This window comes from Danio aesculapii, chromosome 16, assembly GCF_903798145.1.
Source record: "Danio aesculapii chromosome 16, fDanAes4.1, whole genome shotgun sequence".
Lineage (NCBI taxonomy): Eukaryota > Metazoa > Chordata > Actinopteri > Cypriniformes > Danionidae > Danio > Danio aesculapii.
Window position 1 is genome coordinate 38,378,703 of NC_079450.1, and position 9,649 is coordinate 38,388,351.

The window sequence follows — 9,649 nt, forward strand, 5'->3', positions numbered from 1 at the left end:
TTTTTTGTAGATGTTTAGATATAAAGATAGTGTCTATTTTCCCCCAGTATTTATTGTCTGGAAACTTTAACGTCGTATAATATTACAATAAATGCATTTTTATTTATTTTACCTTTAAACTATCATAACTAAAATAAAAAACAAAATAAGAAAAAACACCAGTTAACTAAAATTAAAGTGGAGAAAAAAGAATATAAAAATTCTTATTAATAAAAACCTCAATGGTTATTCAATGATAATAAATTAACAGAAAAACAACAACAATAATAGTAATAACAATAATAATAATAGTTATTATTGTGTGTAACACATAACTTACCCCATTTATTTATTTATTTATTTATTTATTTATTTTTTGCATTTTAAGCACAGTCTTTCAAACAATTACTTGCCTCTCAAATGATTGGCAAACATGTTTTACATAAAAATTGTTTATTGTATTATTATTTTAAAAAAATGTTTTTCGTAAATGAGGAGACCAACAGAAGCAAGTAATTTAAGATTTTTTTTTTCTTGTTTTCCAACATGGTGTATGGGTTTTGAAGTAGACATGAAGCTTTTGTCAGATCTTGGTAAGGTTTATGTAATGTTTATTACTTTTATTGTAATATTGTTTTATATTTTATTATAAGTTTATTATTAAATATAATATTTTGTAAAAAATATTGTATGTAAGTAATAACACTGATAATTAAAAAAAAAATAGGACAAACATATATATATATATATAACATTTGATTATTTAAAGAGAGAGACAGACACAAATTTCAAATATAATAAAACAAATTATATGCACAATTAAATAAATCATTTCTAAAATTAAACTCCTCCATCTCGTGGTTTTGTAATCCCTAGCTCAGCCTAGAAATATTGGAAAATGGAAAAACAAGGGCCGGGCTGCTGGAGTTGCTTTCTGTTAGCTGCTACTGCCCTCTTGTGGCTCTTTTGGATAGATTATTGTGAACGTGCACACACACAGCAGCGTGACTGAATCAAGGCTTGTGTTTTTGTTTTTTGTTTTTATCTTCAGGCACTCCGCCAGGCAGCTTAGAGCCCACGCCTTCACCTTCCTCCACCACATGTCCACCGCTCCCTACTCCACCCGCCACCAACTGCAATGAGTTGCTGGCGCCGTTTGACCCTGATCCAGCAGATGTGGCGCTGTCCAGTGTACCCGGACAGGAGGCCTTTGATCCACGCCGACATCACTTCTCTGAAGAGGACCTCAAACCTCAGCCCATGATTAAAAAGGCCCGCAAGATGCTCGTCCCTGAAGACCTGAAGGTGAGATGTTCAGCTTATAATCACATTATTGGACAAAATGATCCATTATTGATCAACATTCATGCAGTAGTGGTTAAAAGTGAAGCACAGTTGGTGAAATTGCATAATATTTAATATAAGCGACCCTACAAGCTTTATTAGACCATTAAAATTTGAGTAACATATTGCAAAGAGATGAACTTGGTTATGGTCTTAAACTGACCATTATTTAGTATAAAAGGCAAATTTACAGATTTTCATGCAAAGTTTGATTTATTTCATTATGATAAAATGCCAGACATGCATAAACTTGCAAAGAAATGAATACATTAATTACAGTATAAGGAATTAATGGTCACACTTTAGTTTACTGTACAATTTGCACTATTACAAACCATTAACCGAGACTTTTAGCAAAATAAAATACTAATTAGCAGTTTATTAGTAGTTATTAAGGTAGTAGTTGGGTTAAGGTATTGGGTAGGATTAGTGATGTAAAATAAGTGCTAATAAACAGTTAATATCTTAATAATAGCAAAGTAATAAACCAGTAGTAAATGGTGTAAATTGTTACTTAAACTAAAGGGTTACTGCAATTATTCATATTTATTTTTATAACGCTCATTAGTTATTCTCCTGCACACTCCACCATTTTATTGTTTAATAACAAGTGAACCATTTAAATTAATAGCGCATACATTTTACTCTTTCCAAGCTTAACTATGTTTGGAAGTGTAACCATAGCCATCACCCTGTGTTTAATACTCATTATGTATGAAGTATTGCATGTGAAGTGGGTGATGGAAACAACAAATTTTAATTCGTAAAAAGTCTTTAGGTTTAAATGAGGTGATTTTGGACTTGGAAATGCATTTGTGTGATAAACTCTTGACGTTCCGAATGTTACATGCACCTGACTAAGGGGCAGATCACACTGATCGTGCATTTACAATCCAAAAATGCTAGGCGCATTACACTGCGTTTTTTGCTGACCAGACAAAAAGAAGCGTGGTGCTATTTTATTTTATGTCACTAGTTAATGACTGGATCAGCTGGGTATTGTGTGAGAGTATCAATGTTGATATTAGTAAAATTTTAATCTTTAATTATGTTGTGATATTCAAGATTTGTCATACAGCACCGGATAACTCAAAACAGCAACCACAAGTCTCTCCTCCATCTTCAAAAGTCTCCATTGTTGTCTTGACAACATAAACACTGCAGGCACTTCACGCCTCTGCTTTCATTTGATTGGAGAATGAAGAAGTTGCGAGTGACATAATGTGCTTTTTCCGCTCGGTTGACTTTTTTTTTAACTGCGAGCGCACAGCGCGCAAGGGCAAAAACGCTCGTGGCCGTTAGTAAATCATTCAAAAAAGGCACCTTTCAACACATTTAGCGCGTTTGGTGTAATCGGTGTAATCGGCCCAACGTCTTTGTTTACTGTTGGTAACTAGGTTACCAATACTACAGTCAGCCACTCTAACAACTTGATGGAAACACGCCTAACTCATATTTGGATTAAATTTGAAAAGATTTGCTTCACATTAGGATGGAAGCCTGTCTAGTTACATGTTTGAACGAAGGGCAGAGATTTAATAGACGTCACTCTTGGCCATTACTGTACACTGCAAAAAATAACTGTTCATTTTCTGTAGTTAGTGATTGATGGGTTTTCCATTGGGTGTTATGATTGATGGATGCATTTATATTCCATTATTAAACCTTGATGGACAACTTTTGATGTTGAAAAGTTTAATAAATTTATTTACTATTTTATTGTAGTTTAAAATGATACGTTTGTAAACTACAGTACAAAAGCTGGTTATTCTATATATTTAACTGTTGAAACAGTAATATTGTGGTAATATCTTGAATTCAACCAAATATTTATATTGATGGTTGCTTATATCCATATCTTGGACATCATAGGGCCCAAAACCTTATAGGACAGTATTATTCTGCAGCTGTCTTTCTAAGTCCAAGTTTACCAAATGTCTTCTAATTATTTTAACCACACATTCCTAATGATTTGAATATGATATTAGCTAAAAAATTCCACTCTGATTTTGGTGATCAAGTCTGTTGTTCTTCCTGTCTCTATGCAAATTATATTTGCATCAGTACAGACAGTGACACTGTGTCATTGATAACAGTGGATTTCAAAATGTGAAAAACCAAAGTGACCATGAGTTCCCAGTTCCCATGACCAGCATAGTTTTAGTCTTATGAAGTAACAGACAGTGATTTATAAAGCATGTCACATTGACTTCATCGGGAATGGCGCGTGTGATCTTCAGATCTCAGTATTGAAGCAGATCTCCTGGAAATCGAGGAGCTCAGATTCATCAGCTTTAGTGTTATAAAGGGCACAGCAGTCAAAAGCGGGAATTCCTGTGTAATCACACTGACCTCTTTTCTGGGAACTAATGGATGTTTGGGATAGTTGGAGAGAAAGCAGCATTCTTTATCATCATTATCTTATTTTTTCTCTCTTATTTTATTTTTTTTTAAATATAGAAGTCAAAGTTCACCAGAACACGAAGAATGGCGTCATTTATTCAACCTGTGCCACTGGATCTATGCAGGGTGGAATATAGTTCCTGAATAAATTTAACTTTAAATAATTTAGAGCAGCTTAAATATTAAATAAAAATGTTAAAGGCTGACTAGCTGAAATAAGATTTAGTTTTTTAAATTTATTTGTTTGTTTGTTATACTGTTTATTTATTTTGCAGTTGACGTTTATTTCAAGGAACGAACCATGTTTTAGTTTAACCATAACTACTCTGGTTAATGAGGGAACAGATGCAGATTCAAATCTAATCTAAATGTCACTTTTTAATAATCATAATCTCAAAATGCACACCCAAAAAGGTGTTTACTTTTCATGTAATGTGAACACTAACCAGCTTTAGAGAACTATGAACATGCAAACGATTAAAATATTAACAATTAATCAATACCTTTTAAAATATAAAGTTTTTTTTAACTTGAATGTATAACTGAATAATAGTGTAACAGAATAATAATAACTGAATAATAAGTTGGATCTGGAAATCTGAAAGAAGTGCATGGTATTATGGGGACTGCCTGATTTATGAGACTGCATATAGTGTTTTTAGACTTGTATCTGGTTTTCTCCTGACCACTAATTAACTGTTGGTCACTGCAATGGTGTGAACCACAGGCCTGTGTGTGGCACTTTGAGGACATTCAGAGAACACAGCACGGCCATGTGCAGTCAGACCTCATGCTATCTGCTTCTTCAGGGTGTCCGCAGGGTCTTAAAGTCTTCAAATGTCCTAAATTTCCAAAACTAAAATTTAGGCACTAAAAGTCTTCACATCACTGAAATATGGCATTGTGTGTCTTAAATACTTTTAAACAGGTCTTAATTTTGCTTTTGTCCATGTAAAGTTTCCCAATTGGTACAACAAACACATTTAACAACAGTTAAATTGATTAATTCTATTTGTCAATATGGTTTAATTATCTTCCTTACATCCTTAAAGTAACATTTCTTTAAAGTTCTCCATGTGTTTATGCATAAAAGTTTATTGTGAATAAATTTAGTCCATTATAGTATAGTGTATTATTTTAAAGTAATAAAAATATATATTATCAATCATCGAAGAGCAAACATTCCCAATAAATTCTGAAATTCTGATGTTTCAGTTTTTTTTAAAAGAACATTTTGTTCCCTAAGCATTCTGAAACGAGTAGTAACACTTGTATATTTAATATTTCGAAAGATTTCTAGCAAGAATAGTCCATGAAATACTGAGAACAAATCACTAAAATATGTTCTGCTAATTTTTGACAATGCTCTGATTAAAATAAAGCATTATTTCTGAATTTTCTCTCAGCATTCAAAATGTCCTTTTTTAAACAGTTTTTGAAACTAAAATGTATTTATAAATATATATTTAATATTTATAACCATCTTTTGACACATTATTTAAAATATGTGGCTAAGTAATAACAGAATTTAAATTTTAATAGGGGAAGTAAAAAAATAATTCACTGGCCATTACAAAAAATCCTTAGCATTTTGCCCTGTAAACGTCTGACATATCATTCATAAAGGTCTTAAATTTGACTTGGTGAAACTTGCAGAAACCCTGTGCTTTAAAGATGTTTGTCACTGTAATCTCAGCTCTAAAATAGATCTCTTATTTTTCTTTCTAGGATGAGAAGTATTGGAGTCGCCGTTGTAAGAACAATGAGGCAGCGAAACGCTCTCGCGACGCTCGCCGGCTGAAGGAGAACCAGATCTCAGTGAGGGCCGCGTTCCTGGAGCGTGAAAACGCTGCTCTCAGACAGGAGGTGGCCGATATGCGCAAAGAGCTCGGCCGCTGCCGTAACATCCTCAACAAATACGAGAGCCACCATCTGGATCAGTAAATGAAGAGGAGGAAAATGTGATAAATGCGATGATGGATGGAGAACGCAATGAATGTCCTGTGATAGACAAGCTAAGAGACAGAGGAAAGTGCATCGATTATATTGAAAGATGTATGAAGACCGCACAAGCTCAAGTTGTAAACTGGAGAGAGAGAGAGAGAGAGAGAGAGAGAGAGAGAGAGAGAGAGCATGTCACCTCTCTTAATAGTTTTTCTTTTTCTTTCTTTATTTCCAGTAAGGTACAATGGTAAGATTTTAATTATGGAGAGAATTGTATATTTTTATATGATAGAACGGGAAATGGAAATTTTTGAAATTAATTTTTTGTATATTTTCTATATCTTCGTGAGGGCTGTAAAGTAGTGATGGAGGGAACGGGTCGAGGTATCACTGTAATATAAAGTCAGATTTATGTGGTATTTTTGAATCAATCAACGCTTAATCCCAAAGTATACTTGAGTTTTTACACATGCGCACGGGTCTTTGTACAGTAACACAAATTTTGTCATCATTCAGGACAGTGTACTGTACACATGACGCTCGAATTTTGTAAGCACGCATACAATGTACATGTCGCTAGCACATGCTTTTGGACAGTTTTTGTACAATTCTGAACCAGGCCACTGTAAAAACCGCTAGACGCTAAGTGTGATGGGATTTTTATTGCTCATAGAGAGAAAAGATGCAGACAGTGGTTGACAATGACTCAAGTGGATTATACTCTGAACGATTGACTGCTACGTGCTAACGTTGGCATACAAAACAAAGTATACTTGGGGCTTTAGCAGTTGAAGACTTTTTATTGTTGTGAAGGAGAAGAGCGAGCAGCAGAATTTTAACCTTTTAGAGATTTAGAAAAGAACTTTCTAGAGAACTTAAACTGTAAAATACTGAGAAAAAGATATACATTTAAATTTGTATAGAAATGTTAATATAGATTTATTCAAAAGCACTTGTGATAAACCTGTTCGTAATATTTTGGTGAAGGCGAACAACCATGAATGAGGAAAATGATGTGGGGGGGGGGGGGGGGGGGGGGGGGTTATGGGCAGTTAATCAGTTCACTGCATAGGGGTGTGTGATATTTATCATCTACAATGCTTGCGGAATTGTTTTAATCATTTGTGAGATGACATTATCGGTAATGCAGTAGTCCAAAGAGAAGAAAGAGCCTCAGGTTACGAATCAGATGACACAAGCAAGACTTTATTTTATAAAATAGCTCAACAAGAAATAGGGTTTATTAAGTTCCATTTTAGACGCACGGATTTCTATTTTACTCCTTTGTGGGGAAAAATGTTTGTTTATTTCCAAAATTAATCAGTTTTGAAATCATCTGAGCTAATGTTTCTAAATGAATCAGCCTTTTTGAACAAATCAGTTGAATTAATGATTGAATCAGTCCCTCATTTTCACCACATTGTGTGATCAATTAGTTCTGACTACATATGTTTTAGGCCGTTGTAACTTCTTAAACTAAGTTAATCATGGTCTAATTTACAGTGCTCCGCATAATTGAGTACAGCCTATCTTGAAAATGCCTATATTCACTGAGAAATGGATAAAAATATTCAATGTATTTTGGTGCATTTAAACAAAACCGATTTATTAAACGGATATATTTATTAAAATAATATTTTACTCACCAAACATATTTAGAAATTCAAAGGTAATACAAATAAATTCAAGCAAAATTTTGTGAAAAAATTTACAACCTACAAAATTTCATCAGAATTGTTCACTTTTTTTTTTTTTTGCTTCTCTTGATTTTTCCTCTTTTTTCAAATTTGTATTTAATATTTTTCTATAACATATACATTTTGGTGTACTAGTTTTTGGACCGTTATCGTAAGCTATTATGTTAGATAAGCTCCAAGTTTGGCTTTACTACAGACTAATCTAATCTCTATGCACAAATATAATATTGTATAGCTTCCTATTAAAAATATGAATTTAAAAGATTGATTTCTAAGGGGTGTACTTGTATATGCTGAGCACTGTATATAAATAAGATACGCAGGCTGTTTTAAGTCAGTTAGTTCAAAGGACTCCAGGCAACCAGGATTATTTACAGTGCACTGCACTTACAGATGTTTTAGTGTCGCATTATCCTCAACAGGCCTAAATAAGCTGAAGTAGCATTACAAAAATAAACTAACAGGTAATATTGTTCAATTATTATCTGAATTTTTTTTTTAAATATCACACACCTCTATTTACTGCTGATATTTATTTGCCATTCTCAACGCAAAACTGAACGTGTAATGATGGTTTAGGAAGATGGTGAAGAAAGACTTGCATTAAGTATCACATTTTATCGGCATTTTTGTCTTGATTTTCTTAAACGGTGAACTCGGTTGCATTTTTTTTTCTCTCTTCCTCAAGTTGCTATCTCCTGTCTACAGTGTACTACTCTTTTTATAGGAATCTGACTCATGGTTGAATACTAAAAACGCTTTTCAGCAGCAGCAGCACACATCCACAACATGCAGATCTTAAGAGTGAACTTTCAGAGGCTGTTCTTGCTGTGCAAAAACACAATTTGAGCCTCGACGGATTGAATATATATATTTGGGACGTGACTCTCATCTGATTGTATGAAAAGATATTGGATGCACATTTCAGAACAGGCTGACATTGAGACATTTGTGCTATTGCTGGTTTCGCACCTGTATATGCAAAGACATTGAAGCGCTTTTACTTTTATCTGAACAATATTGAATTTTTACAACCTGATTACTGGTGTCAGTATGAAATCTGTTAGTTTTGTGGTTCCTCAGTTGTTTTTTTCTTCTCCGGTCATGTCTGTCTGTTTCTTTCCTTAATGACCATTAAAGTAACTTCACTTATTATGAATTATTATTGATCTGATTGTTGTTATTACTATAAATGAATTATTTTTCTTGTTTATTTCCTTGATGCTTTCAATGTTCCTTTTATAGACTAACGCGTCTCCTTTTTGGCTGTGGAGATTTTGTTCTGTTTGTCATCACGTTCATCTTCAACATCGGTTAGAAGTGTATCATGACTGCAGATCAATTCAAAGAACGCTGGAAATAAAATGGACCCCCAAAATGGATTTCTTTTCCTGTACACTAGCATTATAAAGACCCATCATCATACTGTTTGCTCCGTCTTTCTCTTTTTTCGTGCATGTAGGTGTTTGAGCGAACTGCCTTTTTTTTGCCCAGTAATTTGCCGCCTGTTTTTTCCATCAGTGACAATATACTTTTTTCATATGGATTATGGGTAATGTAGTCCTTACTTTTCTGCACTTCCACATGTGGATGACTATGAACATTTTGTGTTGTGATTCTCTCTTGTTTTATTTTTGTTTGTTTTTTTTTGATGTACAAATGCCCTAATGCATCAGTGTTACCCACACTGCACCTAGCCAAAGTAATGCAGGGGAATGTAGTCTTTTTCTCCAAGACCACAAATAAAGTATTGTTCTTACTCACTAAACACACTCTGGGGTATGATTCTGTTGCATTTTATGTAGGCATGTTATGTGTATCACAAAAAAAAAAAATTTCCAGTCAGTCGCTACAGCCTTATCACCCTGCAGCCTGCAAGACTCACTGAAGCTAACCAGGGCTGAGCCTGGTTAGTACCGGAATGGGAGACCACATGGGAACACTAGGTTGTTGTTGGAAGTGATGTTCGTGAGGCCAGCAGGGGGTGCTCAACCTGTGGTCCGTGTGAGTCCTAATGCCCCATTATAGTTATGGGGACACTAAACTGTCAGTAAGCACCATCTTTCGGATGAGACGTTGAACCGAGGTCCTGACTCTGATCATTAAAAATCCCATGGCACTTCTGGTGAAAAGTAGGGCCAAATTCCCTCTCTCGGCCTTTACTGATCATGGCCTCCCAAGCATCCCCATCCATTAAATTGGCCCTATCTCTGTCTCTCCACACTGTCAAAAGCTTGTGTGTGCTAAGCGCGCTGGCGCCGTTGTTCTGTGGCTGCCGTCAC

The 9,649-nt window shown here is 34.5% G+C and overlaps 1 protein-coding gene across 1 annotated transcript in view; it reads left to right on the top strand.

Annotated features, from left to right (window-relative positions):
- The window catches only part of dbpb (D site albumin promoter binding protein b), a 13,734-nt gene extending 7,055 nt beyond the window's left edge, over positions 1-6,679 (top strand). Inside the window, exons 4-5 of the mRNA XM_056476252.1 lie at positions 1,031-1,284; positions 5,455-6,679. Coding sequence (XP_056332227.1) covers positions 1,031-1,284; positions 5,455-5,670 — 470 coding nt within the window. The 3' untranslated portion in view covers positions 5,671-6,679. The remainder of the gene's footprint in view (positions 1-1,030; positions 1,285-5,454) is intronic.
- The last annotated feature ends 2,970 nt before the right edge of the window (positions 6,680-9,649 follow it).